The sequence below is a fragment of the Rhipicephalus microplus genome, chromosome 1 (assembly GCF_043290135.1).
Source record: "Rhipicephalus microplus isolate Deutch F79 chromosome 1, USDA_Rmic, whole genome shotgun sequence".
NCBI classification, from domain to species: domain Eukaryota; kingdom Metazoa; phylum Arthropoda; class Arachnida; order Ixodida; family Ixodidae; genus Rhipicephalus; species Rhipicephalus microplus.
Window position 1 is genome coordinate 277,832,218 of NC_134700.1, and position 23,198 is coordinate 277,855,415.

A 23,198-nucleotide genomic window follows, 5' to 3' on the forward strand; every position below is an offset into this window, starting at 1 on the left:
GTGTACAGTAGGGTTCGCGCACCAAAACATGGCGAGTCGCCGGGGCCCCATACCTGTGTGTACTCAAATGTTGTCTCCATCTTGTTTTTGACAAGTAGCATACTCCTGCAATGAACCATGTGCAATTAACTTGTGGAGCTTCTATTACAACAATGAACTGTGGCTACCTGTCATAAGGACGCCACTCACCGATGGCGCTCACTGCGCTTGGGCGAAATGAAACCTTTTTCATTAGTAATGCTTCATTTTAAACATGTGCAGTATGGTAATTAACCAGAAAGCATTCAGTATTTTAACACTTTATTACGGACAAGTAGCTGTCACTCTTGGCTGCTATGTTGTCTCCACTAGAATGACTGAATAAGAACGACAACTTGATGAACTTTGGTTTTAAAGAAAATCCAAAAAGGAAAAGCACCATGCTAAAAGCTGGCGTCTAGTGGTTTTGACACGAGTTTGCATTCGTTGAGGTTCGTATTCTCTCACTGACGTCTTATTTGCTAAGAGAGGGCAGTCGGGAAGGCTTGATTCTTCTGTGCCATGCCACCCGATGAAGCTCATATTCTGATGTGAAAAGCGCTGCAAAATAACAGGAAAACGACTCAATTAATTCCCTTCTGCTAGGTAAACACGTAGTGCAACATCGCTGCATTGATTTGTGCAGAGAATCGCTATTTCATCACAGTTGCACATCAGTGAACACATTTATATTAATCCACTGGTATGTGGGCAACGTAGCTGCAATAGTATGTTACCACCTCCAAAGGTTGATGTTCGAGATTATTTAACCACGCGACAAGTACACGAAAGGCACATTGTGTACGTGGTTTTGTGCGAAGAAAAAAAAGCTGCATGTCGCAGCTTGACTGGCCCCTTCACCTACAAAATAAAATAATAAAAATCGGCAAGTAGCGAATGCAAAAAATTAAGTGCAGCGAAAAGCGACAATACAAAAAGAACGCGCATGTGACCCATGACAGGAAATAATAAAATAGCAACTCCGAAATACATAAAAGCCTTTCGAGGGCAGAAAAAAAGACGAAGAGGGGGGGGGGGGGGAGTGGAGGTTTCCTAGTGTTTTTCACTCTAATTATAGCATTGCTAAGGTTGTCTCGGCAACTGAGCCTCGTAGTTAGCGCGTGTGGTTCATATCGTGACCATCTTTTGCTAAAGCCAGGGTGTAGGACTGGCAAGGCATCAGTATAAACGCAGCGATCTGAAGTTCTCAGGTGTTTTCCCACTGTTAATTCAGCGTGTTTTCAGAGTATCCGTAGCTGTTCTCAAGTTGTCTCGCATTCTTCGAAGAATGGTTTCATTGTACAGAGAAAGAAAGCTTATGTGCAGTTCAATGACACTGGTTCTCGCTTGCTGTTACGACTGCGAACGATTAAACAAGCTGCTGAATAATTGTACATCTCGAGAAACTGCGCTGCAAGTTGCTATGCTTCATGACCTCCAAGTACATTGTTAAGCTTTTTGCGTACTTTATGAATGTATACGTTCAAAATTTCAGTGGGGTCTAGTTGGATGATCAACCGCCGTCTTTCGTCTCGTTGGTTGTTTTCTGTAAAGCGTGCCGCACTGCACGTACGCTCTTACTGAAGTGAAGCAACCTTTGCCGCAGTTGCAAGGTGGGATTATAGTTTTAAAGGAGGGAAGAAAGCTTCAGCGGCTTAAGTAAAATGGCTGAACTTTGCGTATTTTATGAATGTAAACGTTCAAAATTTTAGCGGGGTCTAGTTGGATGATCAAGCCTCGCCGCGGTGGTCTAGTGGATAAGGTACTCGGCTGCTGACCAGCAGGTCGCGGGTTCGAATCCCGGCTGCGGTGGCTGCATTTCCGATGGAGGCGGAAATGGTGTAGGCCCGTGTGCTCAGATTTGGGTGCACGTTAAAGAACCCCAGGTGGTCGAAATTTCCGGAGCCCTCCACTACTACGGCGTCTCTCATAATCATATGGTGGTTTTGAGACGTTAAACCCCACATATCAATCAAGTTGGATGATCAACCGCCATCTTTCGTCTCGTTGGTTGTTTTCTGTAAAGCGTGCCGCACTGCACGTACGCTCTTACTGAGGTGAAGCCACCTTTGCAGCAGTTTCAAGGTGGGATTATAGTTCTGAAGGAGGGAAGAAAGCTTCAGCGGCTTAAGTAAAATGGCTGAACTTGGTGCTTTTACTTATCTGCACATTACTTTAGCTTGCATTTCTAAAAAAAAACAGAGAGGAAACAAAGTGGCTGCTGCATTTGTCCAGATCGTGTTGACACCGCTCTCTCTGCCGCGGGAAATATAAAGTGCGTAGTGGGGTCACACTGACATTCGTTTCACGTACAGAAAGGCAGTTATTAGATAATGACCGTTAAACTGGTGGTTCAAATTCATTACAAATATTGAATTGGTTAATTCAAGAACGTAACTCGACGTTCTCTTGTTTTGGAAGTATGCGATAAGCCAGTTCATGGTATCGACTTGCCTTGACTCCTTTCTGACCTTACTCGTTGACGGCGTTACTCTACCTCATTTCGCATCCCAACCTGGCATTTTCCCGATGTTTGCAAACCAGCGGGTGTCGTTACGCGACGTAGTGCTTCACCTGATGAAATCTGGCGCACGTGTGATGACGTGTTCGAATTCGGTGAAGGAGATCTTTCCGTCGTCGTCCATGTCGGCCTCCTCCAGAACTTTCTCGACCACGATCTGAACCTCTTCGGGCGTCAGCTCGGAGCGCGTCAGCGCTATCGTCGCCTTCTCGATGTCTCCGGGACCCAGCATCTGGTCTTCGTCGTAATCTGCGGCGTAGCAAAAGTATACGCCGACAGGCGGGGTTTTCGTTGCGATTGAGAAAAAGCTCTAGTGCACCTGACGCAAAAAAAAAAGTTTAGTGAGGGATCTCCTAATCTAACCAACGTAATCTGTAATGAAGCGAAAGCAGGCCCGAGTTTGATAAAACCCATTATTTCTAAAGCCTTCCAGCGGGTGAAGTGAGGCTGTTGAAGCAGAAAGTATGAAGTGCTACCTAAAGCTAGGGGTGCAGTCATAAATTGTTTTTGTGAGGGGGGAGAATCTGACCATGCTTTATATACGTTCGTGCGCGTGCTTTTATATACAAATGAATATATGTATACACACGAGCTACATTAAAAAAATTTCGGGCGGGGTTTGAACCCTACCTCCCAACTTTATCCTCAATCCGCCTTCCTCTAACTTCTCTGGCTACGCCAGTGCCCAAAGCGTCTTCTCAGTTGCAGAGCGTAAAGTCAGAATAATGTGGTTCACAAACAAAGTGGCATAGACGTGCATTGATGATTATAGTACGCAATTGCGATGTGGTGCGACTACTGTTATTTGGTAATTACTACTATTTCCGTTACTTTTTCTGGTGCCTTGTTGAAGAAAGTTTGGCTTGTGACCAGGGCATGTCACTACTGACCGATTGTTATGAACAATTATGCGCGATATGCTTTGAGTAATCTGCATCGCTATGCTGATGGAATGAGAAAAGGGGAATTGAAAGATCAGGTAGTGAGACAAGAGGGAAGAAAAGAAGGAAATGAACAAAAAGTGAGCCGACCTATGTGTATTTGTCGCATGCACTATACATTAGCCAGAGGCGTATACAACAGTCCCGTATTTCGCAAGAAGCAGAGAAATGCTTCAACCACCTTGTGGGCCGACGAGCAATGGAGATGGTGCTCCAGCAGCAGTATTGTTGAAGCGGGAATGGGCCAAAAGACATTCCAGAGCAAATATGTCACACATATTATAACACACAAAAGATTACGCAGATTGGTTAGACCACGCGATGCTCACCGTAGATGCGGAAGGCATAAAATACTTTGACGTCGCGTGGTGACGGTTCGCTGAAGACGGACAGCATGTCCAGGAAGTCATCAAAAGTCATATTACCGCTGCCGTCGTGCGAGAATACCTTGCAGATGCGTTCTTTGAACGGGTTTTCCTGCAACACACGTCGCAGGAAAGAGTTACTAACTCGCTTGCGTCAACACTTTTATGCATTTGTGGAATTCCGCGCCCAGGGCTTACTCGTAATATCTGGTCGTCATAGTTTAATCTCCGAAAATTGGATGTCAATGGTCGTTCTAGCCGTGCCAAAATTAAGAGGTATCGAGAATGAATGTACTTGGAGACTCATAAGACACCGATAAACTGCGACTTCCTAACTAATGCGAGGAATGTCAACGTGCCTTTAGATCATCTGCCACGGCCCTGTAAATCTGGTTTTAGTGCAGAATTTGACCTACCTTCAGTTCGGGCATCTTCTCAATCTTCTCCATAGGAACGACGATGGTGTGCGCCTCGTTCCCTGTCATGACAATGGGGACCCGCTGGCTGTCCAGCTCTCGGAACCGCTTCTGTATCCTGCAGGAATTGTTTGAAGCGCCCGCACGAAGTGTTCGATCGGCTTGCGTAACACATAGTTACTGCAGTCGGCTATAGTGGTAAGTTGCTTGTTTGTTCAGTTCATTCTGCCAGCCTGATTAAAGGCCCTGGGCAGGTAACGAAAAAAAGTACATACAAGATATTCAGGTGAAGTAAACAAGCTTGCCCGTGTTGTTGATCTACATTTTGCATTATCTTATCACAGTATCTAGAGTGACCACCGACCAGATGAGTCGAACACAGTCCTATAATATTACAGCGAGAGCTGTTTTGAGATCACAACTTGGGTCTCCCACAGCGCCGTAGTTGTCTGCTAGCGCCGCTGCCGGTGTCCGTACCCACATCGCGTGAAGTTAGAATGATGCAGTGAGCTCGAGCCCGGGTCTGCTTGATGCCAGCCCAGTACTCTAATACCACTGAGCTGCTTGTGAATTGTTGTCAAACTTGCCTTAGGCAGGCTTGATGTTGGGAAGGCATTCGCGTTAATACGACTTATAAAGCGTTTTGAAACAGCGAAAGAACAACCAGTCGTCGCACAATGCGAATAGCGTAACGAGTGGGTCGTACAATGCTCCAATCCATTACAAAAGCTTGGTCTTGTTCTCCTATTGCTGATGCTGATGCTGATGACGTCTGATGGATGGCGCTTACCCACAAAGGGGGATGGGCCAAGAACCGGGCGGCAGGATACTTAAATGAAACTAAACTGAAAATGAAGCCAATCTGAAAAAGTAGCTTAAAATAATACTACCAAAAAACAAAAATGTGTGCTGAGCAAGCGGTCAAACCATCTTTTGTTTTTGAAAGACATAACTACGAATTATAAACTAAAGATCTGAAAAGGTAGTGGTTCACTAGCATGGTAATCTTTTAGTTGCGCTGATGTAATCAAACACAGCGGAGCATTTACTGTAGTGCATACACACTTCAGGCATAATTCTTCGTCGTCGTCATCCACTGCATGAACTATTGGCACAAAATTTCTGGCATTAGTTTAGCGGATACCACGATTCTCAGAAGACTGACGAAAAATAGCATAGTGAATGCCGGCCTACTCTCCTAAAATTTTTATTATTAATGCCGTAGTGGGCATCGGGCAAGTGCGCTTGCAGCAGTTACCCAATGAGTGTTTGGAAAAGACTCTAAAAGGCCGCTCTTCTAGCTTTCGCTGTGACTGTGCTGCGCCTTCCGCGCAGGCCTGTCGTTTTTTTGTAAGGTAATCGTTCAGCAGTGAAGGGGCATCTCATATTTACCTTTCGACTGCGTTATGATCTGTAGCTCAACAACGTACTAAGTTGAGGATGTATAGTTCTTGCATAGCTGTTGAAGCGAACCGAGCAAAGTCTACGAAATAGTTACAGGGTGAAACAGAAGTCCAATTGGCGATAGTTTTGCTTGTTTTTCAATTTGTTCACCTGCTCCATTTTTTTTTGACATAGCGCTATGTCATAGTGTTATGGTCTTATGTTGTGAACAGTCGATCACTTGTGTTAATTCGAGATATCACAATTGCGGTTTCGCAGGTACTCTAAAGCATGAGTACTTATTGAATCCAATCATTTTGAGAAGTTCCCGTGTTTTTAGCCTGAAATAAAGGCCACTCATTTCTCCACATGTCTGGTGTGGTTAGCCGATCTGATTCTATATATATACAGTAACAGTAACCTCGTTGTTAGCGGAGCTAAAGAACCTTTTTCATGTCTTCCCACCATATTTATTCTTTTTGTTTTGTGACGCTGGCTAGGCTTTTTCTTTTGTTTGCTCTCATGTGACGTTATAATTCATACACGTACTACGCTATCTGCATTTACATGTAATTCATTGTGTTATTAATATTTTTAGCGTGTTCCATAACGTGTTTTCGCGGCATTTTTATGACGTGCGTAACTTACTGTGAAAATATGTTCAGTGGGGTACATTTATTTTTTTTACTCGCTCCTCCTTATGGCTTCATTATCAAGTCATCAGAAACTCTGTAAATAAAAATAAAAAAATCCGGCTCCTACCTGAGAATTTCTTTCCTCGTAAAGTAGGTGCAGTCCTTTACGGAGGCAATGGAAGAAGAAGTGTTGTCGAGTATGAGCAGCACACTTTATTTGATAAAAGTTGCCAGTAATTTCACACGAACACAGTCTGTAATGTACTTTGGATCTGTATCCCCTTTCTGCTTACTTCTAATAGATAGCAGTAGTAGTGTACACGCCCACCACATCGTTTGTGTAGGTATTAATGCATTTTATGCAATAGTAAACCAGCGATTGTACGTTGTAACACTGTGTTTTGGTCATATACTTCTCTTAAATTACCCGCTAAAGTCTGTTCCGACGTGCGCAGTCAATTATAACCGAATAATTTTAGGTTATGTGCACCCCGAGTTGGGACACGTTACGCGCCGGATTCGCGAAAGGACGTGAATAACCAAAAATAAACAATAATAACCATTAGTGACATAATGACCTAACATATTTGAACACGTTTTGGTACACCCTTTTCTAGAGGTTGCGCACCTTATACGTGCAGCGGTATTTTCGATTAGGAACCCAACCTAGAAAATTGTATGTTCTTTTCATTTGTGTATGGATTGTGTGTTTAGGAAAAAAAGTAATTAACGATTCAGAGTACTTGGTATGAGAGGGCTTTCATCCTGCGAGAGGATTAACGAAGGCATAAAGGCACAACATTTCGTAATAACAAGGTCTGTTCGTTCCCCGATCGTGTAATCACAGTTCGTTCAAGCACGCTTCGTAACGTATTCGTTTACCCCGTCACCTCAGCTGATCAATCGAAAGCCTCCCCATTAGACCGAGTGGTTCGAGAAGCAAATCTTTTTGTTTTTCTCCGCATTCTAAACATTCGCGCGCGCGCGCCAGCTGCCACACTTGCCTGATAATCCTCGAGTTGCTCATCCGTGAAAGTGACCACCTTGTTTCCCATGCCGCCGGGCAGCGCCGCGCAACGCGAGCTTGCGTTATACTGTAGCTGGTCGCAAGTATACGACGTGCTATTCGTGGACAACTGCGCAGATTCCTTCAAGAAGCCCAGGTGCGTGCAGCGAGGCCCCGCTCCTGAAGTGAGCCCGAGCCCCGGTCTGAACCCGTTTCGGCGCTAGCGGCGACTGCGTACCGGCGCGCCCATCAACCCTAGGCGTGGTCCCCGTCGTAGCAGCTGCTTCTCCTCTTCTCCTTTTTTTACCTCGTCCAGTGCGAAGGGAAGCGTGTTTTTTTTTCTTTCTCCTTTTACTTCCATATGCAAAGGCAAGGTCACTTATCGCTGCGCCGCCATATTGCCACTGTTGACGAGTAAATACGCAATTACTGCATTTCGGAAGCTATTTAGCGAGCTTTAAACCAGAGGGTCTGGTCTGGCGGTTATGGCGCTGAACTGCTAAACCAGAGGTCGCGGAATTGAATCCCTTTGGCGGAGGCAAGTGCTAGAGGCCCGTGAACCAGATGTTCTAAAGTGCAACTGCTCCTTTTTGATTGCGATTGACACCGTAGTGACAAGGCATTTGGTGGGAGATCTGATTGATCCGCGTACACACAAAATGTCATTTGACACTTACTGCAGCGTTTTGATTGTTAGACATTCAATAATCTTGTTTGTGAAGCGCTCATCAATGCCGAACTGCGATCTGTGCATTAGAAGTTTTCTTTCGTGGGAATGCTGTTTAGCTTTGTGTTGTATGCGCAATTCTTTTTATAATACAGTTAGAGAACAAAAAGTCTATCAATGAGCCTTTTGCTGAAGAAACTTGCAAATTTGGTCAACGCGGCTTTCGATCAGATATCACGCGTCATATCACGCCTATAAAAGACCGACGAATAACAAACATGCCCCAAAATTTGACTTTTGAGCTGATGACTTGTGGGCTGAGTCGTCAATATGACGCCCTGTCGCCTGTAGTTTTGCTGAATGCATATAGGATTTGACCTTTCCACCGATATTGATAATGTCGGCAATGTGTTGTCTATGTTCGTGTATTCAGGGCACAAGCGGAGCAGCGAGAACACTACACCTTCAATAAAAATGAGATTCAATTTAAGATCATTTGACCTTTTAGCTTCAGAGTTAAAAGAGTAATTCACTTGCATATTGCATATTACTCAAGGCTCAACTTCATAATGCGAGTCTCAGTTACGCATCATGAAATCAGAGTGCCACAAAGATTAGGAAACAGTCACCATAGACAAACACCAGCTCATTGTGACTTCACAGTCTTTAAAGGTCACATCAACGTTTCCTCTTGATCATCGTGCTAGCTGTTACAATGCACCATAACCAACATGAAGGTCATGAGCTCGAATTCCGGCCACAGAGGCTGCATTTTTATGGAGACAAAAATGCAAGCGTCCCGCGTGCTTAGATGTAAATGCACGTTAAATATTTCCAGGTGGTCTGAATTTCAGGAGCCCTCCACGTCTCCCATAATCACGTATGACGGCTTGTGGACGTAAAACCCTAAAAATCAATAATGAAGCATAACGACCGAATACAATCTACTGCGTTTTTACCGTCACCTGACAGTGGCCCATCTCTGTTCCGTACTGTAGTAACTGTCTTGCTGTGGAGACGTTGTGATTCACATTACCTCGGCTACTCCATTTCTATGGGATCTGCAGTGAAAAAAGAAAGAAGAAAGGTCCCCCCCTCCCCCAAAAAAAACAATGAGCAGCTAAAGAACACATATAGCACACTTGAAGTTCTCTGTCGCGCAACGCAGAATGTGTGGTATTCCGGTTGCACGAGTTTCACAGTGACGCGTATACGTACGCCACTGTTGTTGTGATCTCATAACAGCTTTCACTGTTCACAAAGCCATTGTGAGCAAGGGATCCGTGCGGATTCCGAAACGTCATTTGTTTTGTTTGACATTGGCCAGTGGCTTTTTCTTTTTTTCAATAATGCCGTCAGCTGGCCAGACGGTATTCCGTCGAACTCTCGACTGTGTATTTGTGACTGTATTCATAGCTGTTCCCCGACTTTAGCCTTCACTGCACTGAACAGAATTGACGAGGCTCTCTTTAGAATGACGGCCGCTAATCCCAGCTGCGCCAGCGCCCCCGCATCCGCCGGGCGCAGTAGTGGTGCAGCCCGACACCGGACCGCGCCCCTCTTTCGCCAGATTTCTGCGCATTGCCGATCGATGCGGTCCGTGCGAAAATAGAAAAGAAGTATCATTGATTGGTTTGTGGGGTTTAACGTCCCAAAACCACCATATGATTATGAGAGACGCCGTAGCGGAGGGCTCCGGAAATTTCGACCACCTGGGGTTCTTTAACGTGCACCCAAAGCTGAGCACACGGGCCTACAACATTTCCACCTCCATCGGAGATGCAGCCGATGCAGCCGGGATTCGAACCCGCGATCTGCGGGTCAGCAGCCGAGTACCTTAGCCACCAGACCACCATGGCGGGGCTGAAGCTTCTCGAAAACTGCAGGCGTGGTTTGCGCTGAGACTTGTGTAGCGTATTGGGGCGATAACAAAACTTGAGAAATGGAACGTGGCAATATTGACGTGTTGTTATGGTGCCTCATATATGCGCAATAATTGTTTTTTTAATTGACAATCGCACAAGTATGAACGCTGATTCTTGAGCAATATTGGTGGGCGCTGTGGATTGGGTTGGTCGTTTGGACTATCGTTTTGCCACTTTGGTGCCGTTTAGGGTACCGTTAAGGGCGGAGAAACAGACAAATGTACAGACAGACCAAAATTTTTGCGTAGAAGGTCCCCGAGAAAGAATATATCGTCTTTAAAATTGGTATGGGAGGGTAAAATTGTTTAACTTTATGATTCACTGGTCATGACATGAAAAACGCCAGTCTTGCGGTAAAGGCGCAGCACAGTCACAGCAAAAGCTATAACAGCGGCCTTTCAGAGCCTTTTCGAAACACTCATTGAGTAACTACTGCAAGCATGCTTGCTTGATACCCACTATATCATTATTATTAACTTTTTTGTGTAGTAGGCCGGCATTCGCTATGCTATTTTTTGTTCTTCTGAGAAGCGTGGTATCCTTGTTCTTGTTCTTGTTCACCTGTTGTCTGTGGCGCATACCCATTATGAATGATTGGCCAAGAATCGAGTGGTTTTAAAAAATTGTTCAGATTTAGAATAATGGAGATATAATAGAAAGATTACCGATGACCTAGAAAAGTATGGTGCTTGATCTAATGCATACAATTATTCAAATAAGGAAACTAATTTAATCTTAGAATACAGCAATAATTTCATTTTTATAGGTATAATTTTGTAGACATGTTTGGATAATGAAACAGATTAATTAGTCTGCCTATTAGTTTCATCAATATAGACTCGGACGGCCGCGCATACTGCCGCATTAGAGAACCCAGAAACGAAAGCTCCAAAAGACAAAATGACAGGCACTGATAAGTCCATATTATTACCACGTAAAGGTATTTCTGAAAGGTTCTTTTTTCGTAATGTGTTAAACCACCTGCAGGTCAAAACGAAATGATCTATTGTTTCAAGTTCATCACAGGAAGCGCACAGTGGCGAAGGTGCCTGAGCAGACCCGTGTTTATAGAAATTTAGATTTGGTACCCTGCAACGCAGCCTTGTGATAGTTACTTATTGTTTACGAGTGTGACAAAAGTCTGTTCGCCAGGGATATAATAAATGGCGATATTCAATAGAGTTTGTTAGTGCTGTACCTCTAAAGGCGTCCATAAGCGTACGTCTTACGTCTGCGGAACCGAGCAGGAGCCACATAAGTGGATGAAGGACAGTGCGGTAGACTCGGTTCGCTAATTGACGCCTTAGCTAAGGAATCGGCTATCTCATTTGGAAATAAGCCTTTATGTCCAGGCACCCAAACTTATTGGACTTTTCTCAAATTCGCAGGCACTAGTGCACAGAACGCCTTTGTTACTTGATTATCAGCACCAACAGAAAGTACCGCATAGAGAGGTAGGGAATCTGTTATTATGAAATATGAGGTTATTGCTGTATCAAATTTGCGTAAGGCGAGCACTACTGCCAGAAATTCAGCCAGAAGAACGGGTATAAAATCGGGTAGTCGAAGGCAATGAATCCAATCTAAAATCGGGCTGAAAATACCAAATCCTGACTTTTCGTCACATTGCGATGTGTTTGTATATTGATATAGCAACAATAACGTTTGTTGTAATACTGCGCAGGTGATCTTGTCGTACACCATGCAAAATATTATGGGGAAGTAAATGGGCGTTATTAGGAAAAACATCGTCAAATTGAATTTCCACAGGGTATAAATTATCATGACTCAGCGTGATGTCGCATATACGTACGTTTTGAGGCTCCAATAAATTTTGCACAAATATAATTTGTGGCGTGTGAAATTGCGGCCTTCTAGCAGCAAAAAAATGATTCCGGGGTGGAAATAAAGGCTGTTTCTGAATGTCGTAATGGTGATTCATAAATTCTTAAGAGTGTCTGAACAGTCAGAAGGCGAATTCTGCAAGAAAGCGGAGGGACCCTCGATTCGAGATACAACACATTGTTGGCAACTGTTTTGGGAAGGCCAAGGCATAAGCGCAAAGCTTCTCTTTCCAGAAGAATTAGAGGCCGTAACTTGTAAGCTGGAACTCCAGAGAAAAGTACACAACCAAATTCCAAAATTGGACGAACGTACATGCGATATATCATTACCAATGTGTCTCTTCTCATATCTATGCGGTAGTTACTTAGCTTACGTAATATGACAATGGCCCGCACAGCTTTCCCGGCAATATATTCGATATGAGATCGCCAGTTAGGCGATGTGTGATTAATTACTCCAAGGTATTTCATTACTCCACAGATTTCACCTGTGGTATATCCTCATGATGATAAGACAGAGAGATGTGTACGGGGTATTGCAGCCGGAAAACAAGGAGGGCACATTTACTCAGATTATGTAAACAGATTATGTAAAAGCAGTTGCCATCGAGCCAGCTCTCCAATATATTTAGGTAAGTCTGCAGCCGTTCATATAAGGTCTGAATGTTATCTGCCACTGCAAAAAACGTGATATCGTCAGCATAAACATAAGTTGTCGCGTCCTGTTTACGTGGAATGCTGCTCATTAGTAAATAAAATAGCACCGGGGAAAGCGCTGAGCCTTGCGGTACTCCCCTCGTTCGTGTATGAGTAGAAGAGGCAAACCCATCTTTAAAACAATAAAATTTCCTGTCTGCAAGAAAATTATGAGCCGACGCTACTATGTGTGACGGAAAGTCAATTCATTCTAATCGATCTACAGAATACAGTGTTCCATGGTATCATATGCTTTAGCGATGTCTAAGGTAACTAAAGCTGCATAATTGTTATCTAGCCGAGCTGATTGAAGCCGACTTTCTAAATCAACGTGGGCATTCGAAATTGAACAACCATCCCTGAACCCAATTAGACAGGGGCTTAGAATTGACCTCATGGTAATAAGTTCATTATTTCGTATATCAGTGGTGATTCTCTCAACCAATTTCACTAAACTTGATGTCAGTGCGATTGACCTTATGTTATCCAACATGTACGCTCCATTTTCATTTTGAGCAACAATATGTTTGGCAAGTTTTCATTCTGGAAGCATTCATGCGTTCCTTAACGAATAAATCCCTAGTTCTAGCAAAAGATTGGGCGATTCCTGGAGTAAAAAAATTTAACATAGAGTTCGTAATTCCATCTGATCCGGGAGCTGTCCTCGGTAAGCATAATACTGCCTGACTCCATTCAGCTAAAGAAACTTCTGGAAATTCACGCAAGTTTACCAGCATGGGCCCGAATAGCCGAAAGATGCAGTGGCACATATCCGCGGGTGGGCATTTGCCACTGGTATGTGGGTATGTCCCACTGGTGATTGACACTTCATATCGACCCAGGAACGGCAAGAACAGGCATGGGTAATTTTAACGCGTGAGTGTTAAGAAAAAGCTGACGTCAGCAGCGTCGACCCGACGAATGCAAAGAATAAATGTCAGGGTCCCAGCAGGAATCGAACCCCAGCATTCTGTGTGGCAATCAAGTATTACACCGCAGAGCCATGGCAGGTCTCGAAACTACGTAACAAATATACCCTTATATGAGTGAAAGGTCAAAACTTGTTGCACTGCAAGCTATCCAACTTTATAAACATTACAGGTGTACTCCTATATGATACATCCGTCACGTCGGGTTAACGTCTATTGTACTTAAGTGCTATCCGCTGAGGTTGATTCATGAAGTAGTGTCCAAGGCTGGCATCGTTACGCAACTCTAAACAATTGGTTATATAAAACATATGCGGATTTTTAGCGCATTTGTGTGCGTGCATTTGTACACATCTGTAACGCCACTTCGTAATAAAAAAAATTACAAGACGGTCACCTTCCATGCACATGCTTCGCATAACATCAATTCCCAAAGTATGTGGGATCTGCCATTTTTTTTACCTGCCGAAAGAGGGGAAAAAAGGACGAGTAGTGACGAAGACCCATCGTGAAATTCAATCACACGACGCATGATTAATTTCAGTAATATTAGCACTTTATTCCAGCATCTGCATCGCGTACACGCTGTACAACAGTTATGCACATGGCTGAGGGTGAAGTTGGGCTAGGCACGCCACGAGTTTCGCCATACTTGCGTAGATAGTGCGCCTTATTGTTAAACCGTTTATGTTAATTTTTGTGAAAAACTCCAGTACATTTTTTCTGGGACGTTTTTTTTTTTCACGTCACCAAACGAGTAACTGTACACATCCGGAAATTAGTTCAGTCATTTTGCTTGGCTTAAAAGACTGCCGTCTTCCTGGCGAACTATATCGCTCTACGAAATCACCGCTCTCGTGTACAATTGGCCACTATTTGGTCGCGCACTGATACACAGTGAAGGCACTATTGACGGAAACGGGAACACTGGTTATACTGAATATGTGTGCTTCTATAGTACGATTTATCCGGTGTACCTCGTGTGGCTATTAGGGAATTGATAAATGGTGAATTGACAGAGTACTCCATTGAAGACGTGGTTTGAGAGAGGAATCGAGGAATACGGCTTCCATGATAGCTACTGTAGTACAAAATTACCGTGCCGCACTTGTTTTTAGCGATGACGTCTCATCTGCTGGTAATGTCAACGAAATCTCAGAGGAATCGAGGAATGCGGCACGATAGCTACTGTAGTACAAAGCTGCCGTGCCGCACTTGTTTTTAGCGATGACGTCTCGTGTGCTGGTAATGTCAACGAAATCACATTTAGAAGAACATAAACTGCAAGCGGAAGGTGAAGCTCGTGGTATGCCGAGCCCATTTCCCTCGGTTAGGTCTTCTCTGCGTTTGCTGTCATTATACATATCTGGCAATGCGGTTCAACACGTGCGATACAGAAACGACATGCTTCGCCGTATGCGACACATCGCTGTACCGAGGCAACTTTAACAAGCAACCAAAGCTGTCGACTTCTCACCTTGCATGTCTCAAACAACTTTTTTTTAATCATCGTATTCACTCTCCAACAAAAGCGCGCAGGGGCATCGTAAACTATTTACAAGGCTCGTTCGTTTTGTATATTATAGTTGACGCCACATATACGCTTTGTTTGTATACATATGCCTTTTGTGTTTGTCGTGATGCCTTGCGAGGTACTTTGATGAAATCGCTCATGACGGGGATGATTTCACAGACTTTCGTAGCGTTAAATGTAACCAACATTGTGATTACGTCATCGCGCTTTTAAGGACTGCTAAATAGTCGTAAGATCTTGCGTAAAGATGTCTTTTGAAATTCCCTTATGATTGTAGCAGGTTATTGGACTCGCCACAATGAAGAGCGCTGTTTTCGATATTCCCCGATAAAACAAAACGTTTTCGTCGTATTAAGGCTCAACGAACTCACTGCTGTTCAATATAGAAGACAATACTGAAGGACAAACTGCGCATCTCTCACGTGTTTTCACGTATTCGACCTTTTTTTTTTGTCCGAAATTTCCATTTTAGAGCCAACTTTCCTCGCGAGGGATTTCATCGTTGTGTACTTCGTGGAGCGGGCTGTACGCCTATTGCATGTTTCTAAACAGGGGTAGGCGCCGTCGCAATGTTCAGGTGCTTGTAGCGACGTCATGGCGCGTAAGTTCCGCCTATAGCCCAAAGCTCACCACCGCCTTCTATGGTCACGTGACCCGTGAGCACAGCGCGTCGAGGACCCTCCCGCGCGACGCCTCAGTATGTCGACAGCGCTTAACCCTGTTTGCAAATATGGAGTAGGTTTATGCGCAACAACACGGCAAAATGTCTCACTATGACAGCTACCCTACGTCAGCACATGGGCTAGAAAAGACACGGACGACGCGAAAGGCAATATTTCGAAAATGAAAACGTGTCTATGTATATAACTACCGCTGTGTAGCTTTCTGATTTTCATTTTTCTCTCTAATAGATAGATGGCATGGTACACTACACGTGTGTATGGTACAGGAGACAGTGAGAGAGAACGATTTTTTTTTACCGTGTTTATTAGAGCGCCGTAGACTCATCGCTTAATGTCACTGTCACACGGGGGGTAATGTCTCGTGAAAACATTGGTTCGTGAAACGCCAGCGCTTTCGCCCTGTGCTCTCGTCTGACGCGCCGTGCAAGACACTTCCTTTGTTAAGTCTACGTTTCAATCTACCTTCGAGCGTATTTAATGAGGGGTTGTCTGAACGACTAAAAAAACAAAACTTGTCGCTCTTTCAGCACCATGACACTCGGCGTACGCTATCAACAACCAACGGCAGAGAGGAATAAATTCGAGGTAAGGGTGGAGGCTATAAAATGGCCCGATAACACCACTCAACCTATCATGCCCTGTATCGTTGCATTTTTTTTTTCACCGCGAGAGCTACTAGCGCACGCAGTTTATCTAATTGTATGATACAACACTCAGAAGATTAGAAACCTCTAGAGAAGAGTGAGACATATGTATATACGTCAACACAATGTTTGACGAAGTACAGTATATATCAACAAGACATGGCACATGCAAAATGACGAGAAGAAATGTTTGTCATCGGAAAGAAAACGTTGGCATAAGTGCTGCGTAACAGAGTAAACAGGTGTCAGTCAACTGTTAGCATCTTCGTTTTTGTCTCGCCACTCATTGTCTGACGCAACAATTCTGGTGGCAAACTTTTCAACATTGCTCAGCTGTAAGTACCTTTTTGTCGACTCGTTTACATCCCGGCAAATAACAACAAATTATTTTGACCTCACTCGAGAGAGAGCCAAATAACAGATGGGACAAAAGATCAACCGTATACGGGAGTACACATATCAGAGCGCACGTAACATGCTTTTTTTTTTCTTCTTGTGGAAGCTCGTGTTACCGAATGACGCTACTTCGGTGTCTTTTTTGTACATGTTGTCAATTGGATGGAACGTAACGTTTAAAGGGAACAAAAACACTTTGGCAGCAGCTGCACTGACGCCTGAGCGTTTTGTACGCTCTGTGCAACTCCGTTTCGATTGCGCACGCGTGGACAGGTCAGCGTGAAATGGTAATAACTACTCTAAGCAGCAGCTAAAAGACCATTACGAAAGATTCGAAATTGTGCCTCGGAGCTTGTCGTTCACCCAAACGGCCACAATTAATTAGCTTTTGATCTTATTTTTGCTGGAACGGTTAAATGAATCGACGTTGTGTCATCCTGAATTAGGGCGAACCCACCGTCCCTTTAACCTAGCCTGGCCGAGTTATTGAAAAGTGGCGATAAACGAACGATTTGAAGAGCAACGCGTACGAACTACGCACACGCGACGTTAAAACAACTCCCTCGGACACAACAGCTCTCTGAATCCCCGGTGGATTCTCATTTATCGAACTAGCTCACGGGAGAATTACTTGCTTCGAGGTACAAATGAACCATGCTGCATGCCGACAGGCTCTTGTAGCATTAGAATATATGGAAGCGGAGCAGCTGCTGCATTTGGTTATACGTTTCAGACAACGCGCTCCCAAAGTCATCTTGAACCCCTTCGAATGGAGCCGGAAGGAAAGTGACGACCGCTTGATGGGCCGTTCGCATTGACATACACGTGCAGGGAACGGTGACCTGCTGGTCAGACATCACCGGGCACAATTGACGCGAAGAGAAGGAAAGATTTAGCCGCTACCTCGATGTACTGTTAGTCGCTACCACAGACGCTCAAACACACGCGCACGTGTTTTAAGGGAGAAAAAAAGATTGAAGTCGCACCTGGGGGAATACATTCGACGGTCACACTATGTATGTACAGACTATGTAGACTTTCTTACCAGTGTGTACGCGGCGGTATTTGAGGCACCAACTTCGGTGAGTTTAATCATGGCTCGTCGACATCTATGTTGGTATAAGAACACTACGTCGTGCAACAACACGTGGGAAATCAGCTTGTAGTTTCTATACAGCGATAGGAGGGCCGCATTTTTGTCTCGGAAGGGATAGTGGTCTGACAACGAGTTGGCGTTTAGGCTCTCTCGTTTTGAAGGAGAAAACACGGCTACTTAAGAACGAGACCGCTTCCTGTCGAGATGAAAGAGAGCTGGCGAGTTTAATTTATCATCCTCGGAAGAGCGGCTTTGGTGTCTGGCGTCTATCAGCATCCGAAAACAGCGCATGAAGTTGTGTCACTGTGCGACTAAAGTTGGGACGTTTAACCACGAATATTTTAACAGTCAGCGCGGCGTTAGGCTTCATTGGCCCTGTCTCCTGGGCTATTGTGCGTGGTATAGAAATTCGGCACCAGCGCGACGCGCCTTGTAGTGGTCTGAATACACCATGCGCGCGACCTACCTTGAAACAGCTACCACAGAGATTGCCCTAGGGCTTGGCTGCCGAATACCTGACTTCGTACGAGTGCGCACACAATGAATTGGTGACGGCGACGAGCGACACCCTTTTGAAAATATATTCGCGCCTGACGTCACCGATCAAAGGAAGCAGACCTTCTGGTAAGTGTACTATTCGAGCAAAAAATGTTTGTCGCCTTAACACTTGCGTCACACCGAGAGTTCGTTTGCGTGACGACCTTGCACAGAGGGCGCTGACACCGTGCGATCTACGTGGTACTACTTAAGGTTCGGTGGTTGCCACGCTGAACGACGTTGGGCTCCCAATCGCGGAATCTCTCATTTTGTATCACTGGTTCCCTGCCGTAGAATAAGAGACGAAAATGACAGACGAGTACATAGAGAAATGACTGTTTGCGTGAGCTGTAGATGGAGGGAAAACGCGGCAGAAGACTTCGCTGTCTGAGACTTTCAGAGACGTTCACTTCTATAAGAGCCGTAGTGAACTGCATTCGGCGTCGCTAGATGGCTCATATCGACACGTGGAAATAGACATGGTTTGGTGATATGTACTGACGCGTTGAGCGTATCTCTCGAAGCGCGCATAGAGCTCGCCTGTGTCACTCTACGGAGTACGCCTTTGTAATCACTTTTCGTTGTGGAGGCGCCGTATAGTCAGGGCGCAAAAATAGAATACATGAGCAGCCATTACCTCATGAGCTTGATCTTTCTAATGTGTGCTAATCGTTCCAAGCGAAGCAGTTTAAAGTTTATTAATTTTAGACCGATTTCTGCTTCCTTTATGCAGCTGAGTGGTATGTCAGAAGAAGAAGAAAAAATGTCATCGAAGTTTGTGGCCTTCAATAAATGTACGGTCGTGGTTAGATACGAAAAGAACTTGTCATGCATTGCGATTGGATCAATCTAAGAAGAAAAAGAAAAGAAAGCAAAGAAAAAATAATAGAAAAATTGCTCAATTACGCCTTTGATTTGTCAGTGCCGAAGATGCAAATGAACTAGTGAATTGCAGTATCATGAAGCTAAGTAATGCTGGTCGTTCAGAACATATCTTCCTATCTTTGAGTATTTTTTTATAAATGTCACGCACCAATATTGTAGTCTGCTCGTATCTTAAATAAGAAAAATATAAAATAGTGGTGATAACAGCTCCTTTGTTTCACACACACACACGTAAAAAAAAGCACTTTCAACATAAAATTGCTCTTTAGAGCAACCTGCAACCTACTCATGCGCAAGACAAAGTATTAGTGAACAGAGCAAGCCAATGATAAAAAATAACTACAACAAAAACACTTACACAAAAATAATTATGTGTAAATACAGCCCAGGATTTGCAGCTTATTGTCTACTGTACACTTTGTAGAGGTGCTTGACCTGCTATATGAATAAGAAATGTATTATTATTATTATTAATTTCGATATCTGAGTACAATTCCAATAGTACCACTTAAATGCAATCGACAATTTAAAAATGAATTCCTTAACTATTTGACTTTGTTTTTATGCGCGATAACATGCTAAAACGTATTCATCTAGTTATCGCTAAATAAATGTGCTGTCTCGAAACTGTAGAGCGCGTCACGTGGGACGTTATCTGTGCCGGGACATCGTTGCTTCGTCAATCCGTAAAGCAGGATTATCCGGCCAGACCGACTGCGTTAAAGCTATCCTTGCTGAATGGCCGCAAAGAAGACATCTCGATGAACTTCCAACAAATTATATTGCTATGGCAAGGCTGCTCGACAAGGTATACACAACAGCGTCTAACGCGCTCAACCAACGACAGTGCTCAATTTCCTATGCTGGTGGCAGATACATTATTTACAAGTAAGTTACATTAATATTACGCCAACAATCATTAAAACCATTACATATTTTTCTGAGATGATTTTTTCCCGTGACTTCTTCCTCGCAGCTTTTCGCCGAAAACAGCTGTAATAGTGGTGCAAATTACGCCTGCGTTGTGAACGTTTCCGGATAGCCAACTGCTCTCTCCAAACTTGAATGCTTATCAGAAACAACAAACGGTTACGCTTGTCTATAATCACGCAAAAACAGTTGGCCCCTACCAAATGGTTTGAAGTGCTTAAAATAGAGGTTCTATTAGCGACTGGTACTTACTGCGAGAGCCGTACGGTAAAGCCACGAAGGAAAATGTACATGACAATAAGTATACAACAACAGAAAGCAATACGATGTCAGTGAGATGGCAAGGACTGTTTATCTTCAGTTATGTTTCTTTTTAATCGTACGCTGAGCCTACTGGCTCAGGAAACGGTTACGAATGCAGAAGCCAACGACTCACTTTTGAACTATAGCACACCGAAATACCCCCGAAACGCAGCTCGAGCTGACTACGTCAGGGTTGAGACAGATGTAATCAGACACTCTTATCTGCCTGCATATCATCACGCAGGGCATCACCGATACTCGTGACACCGATGGCACACCGAGAAGAGACTTGAAGCGACAAAATAAATAAGCAAATCTATACGAAGCCTGTAGGAATAGATCGCCGACAATGCGATTTCGACACTCTCGAACGCGCTTGTATAACAGTGCATAGTGGAAAGCTCCGGTTGCAGAGAATGCACCGAGGCTTTTGCGGAACGACGCCTTGACGATTCCCTTTAAAGCGAGCGGCTCGCGCGGCAGCTTACAGACACCGAGACTGGCAACAATTCTCTTTGTGAACTCCCTCGCGCCGAACCAGCAAGTCGTATAACATCCGTCCTTTGAGCACAGTCTGGTAAAGAGTGCTCTTCCAAGGGATTCCGAGCCTCGCATGTGTGGATCTCTTCACGACACCACCTATAAGACTACGACCTGTACAGGTAAACCAAACGGTTAACACTTGTTTTCAGGCGGAGAAGTAGTATATATACAGCAGTCCTTCGTTGCGAGTAATAACGCGAGGAGGATCCCCCCGACTAGGAATTCTGATCCAGAGACCAGGCCTGCCCTGTCGTTGGACCGTGTTCCCATAAGGAACGCGCGCCTCCGTGGGTGAGTGGAACGAATTCACTCCACAGTTGTTCCTCGGTACGTTCTCTTACGAAGCGAGGACGTGACGTCATGGATCAGCGCGCACCGGAGGCACCAGACACGAGCTAAGTAAGCATTGATGAGACACACGCACGCGCACATGCAAATCGTAGGTTTCACACTCTCTCCCCGGGGAAACGGGCTGGTAGCAACACGGTTCACAGACCTCACAGTCGAAGCGAGCGATGTACAGGCGTCACGGCGAGAAAGAAGCTTTCGGGGGGCTGCTCTGGGTGATTATGACGGTGAGGAAGGACGTGTGGTTGACGTGTTTGGAAGCAACGGTGGAACGTCGCGGGATGCAAAAAAAGAGGGACGCTGTGTACTATTATTAGAGGAACGCCTACCCTTTTTTTAAAAACGGATGTGTGAGCTGTTTTTTCATTGCTTTTACGCTACGTGCTTTCTGAAGGAAAACAGGCCGGGTTCTAGTGATGGAGGAAAACACAAGTTTACTCGGTGAAGCGTATGTTCTTGTGTGCTGCCAGTACCCTTGCTGCCATCTTAAGCGCAAGAACAGTGGGTGGTGAGCAACTATGCAAGTTCATCGCTTTTATAAACAATCTCTTGTGTGCCTAGAGACCCCTGACAAAGTGGTTCTTGCTTCTTACGGTCTCATTGCCCTCGACTGGGCAAATTCCTCATAAAAGTCGTTAAAATATGGGAGCGCAATTGGGAGTATATTCATATCGTGTATAGCAGGCTTTTCCTTAAGTTAAGTGAGTTTGCATTTTCATTTCCCTCAGTATGTTTGGTTACCGCATTTCCAATACGTATTTCTTGTTTTCTTATTCTCTGGAATTTCTAATCGCATGAGTTTGTTAAGATAATTACTGATGATTAAGATAGTAAGGCCTTCCCTCCGCTATTTTCTCATGTAAGATCTTAACAAACAAGAACGCTTTTAGCCAATTTAGCTCGTCATTTCTCTGTTTTCTTCATTGCTTGCAAACAGACAGCGATAATTAAGTTTGAAAGCACGCTTAAAGCCATAATCAACGTTTTGTATATTTCGCGAAAAAAAATACATCTACTAGATTTACACAGGTGGTCTAAACACATTTTCCGAATGTAGCGCTGGAAAAATGGCCATGACCACTCCTCTGAATCGAGGGATGTTCGCGGGTGAATTACAGAGATAGGAGAAGGGTGACCGAGGTGAGAGTTGAAAGTTAAGAGGGAGATGGGGCGTGTTGTTGACCGTGATCAGTCCTTCGCACCGTACGTAGTCTGAACGTCGGAGTTTTTAACCTCTGTTTGAGACGAACCCGCAACCTGTGCGGCGGGTGGGTAGAGAAAAGAAAAAAAAGACAAGATATATTTTCGTTATCGGCGTACTTCGCGCGCGAGGCTCCGCCAAAAATAAAAGGCAGACAGTCATGGAAGCTGCAACTGCTCATGGTCCAACGGTTGGGCTGTCGTTACAATAGTTGCTGCGTGCGAAATCGATGCTGCTGCGTTTCTATTGCTCATGTTAACCAATTAGTCTTTCGTACATTTTGATTTATTTGTAGCCATAACGGAAGCAAGATTTTTTTATTCAAAACATAAATAAAACGTTTAAAACATCTTTTTTTTCTTTTTCTTCCTGGATCATGTGAAATGCGTCGACACTAAAGAAAAGTTTCCAGCTTCTCAATGTCCTTTCGCACAAAGCGCAGGCGAAACTAATCTCCGTAGTTGTAAGCATGTTGTGCAGCATACGTATTTTCGTACCGAGACATCACAGATATGAGTACCGGTATAAGGAAGCGTGTGACGTAACGAGGAAGTCATACTGTTAGCTTCGTGCGCCCCATAAGAACCGTCGTCGCCTCCTCGAGTATAACAGGCCATTCTCACGCATCCATACACTTGGTCGGGGTGTTGGTTCCATTTTACATACTGCAGTGTCACCAGAGAATAGTATTTACTACTCTCCACTTATCGTTCGAATTTCGAAGAAGAAGTAGTGAAGCGAAGCGCCAATCG

The 23,198-nt window shown here is 44.3% G+C and overlaps 1 protein-coding gene across 1 annotated transcript; it reads right to left on the bottom strand.

The window, feature by feature from the left end:
* Window positions 1-266: 266 nt before the first annotated feature.
* Cib2 (Calcium and integrin binding family member 2) lies at window positions 267-7,520 on the bottom strand. The gene is made up of 6 exons (XM_037412850.2): window positions 7,284-7,520; window positions 6,407-6,441; window positions 4,262-4,379; window positions 3,810-3,957; window positions 2,593-2,788; window positions 267-579 (listed from the first exon to the last, which is right to left on the bottom strand). Exons 1-6 carry the CDS (start codon window positions 7,332-7,334, stop codon window positions 558-560), a joined length of 570 nt encoding a protein of 189 aa, XP_037268747.2. The 5' UTR covers window positions 7,335-7,520; the 3' UTR covers window positions 267-557.
* Window positions 7,521-23,198: the final 15,678 nt, after the last annotated feature.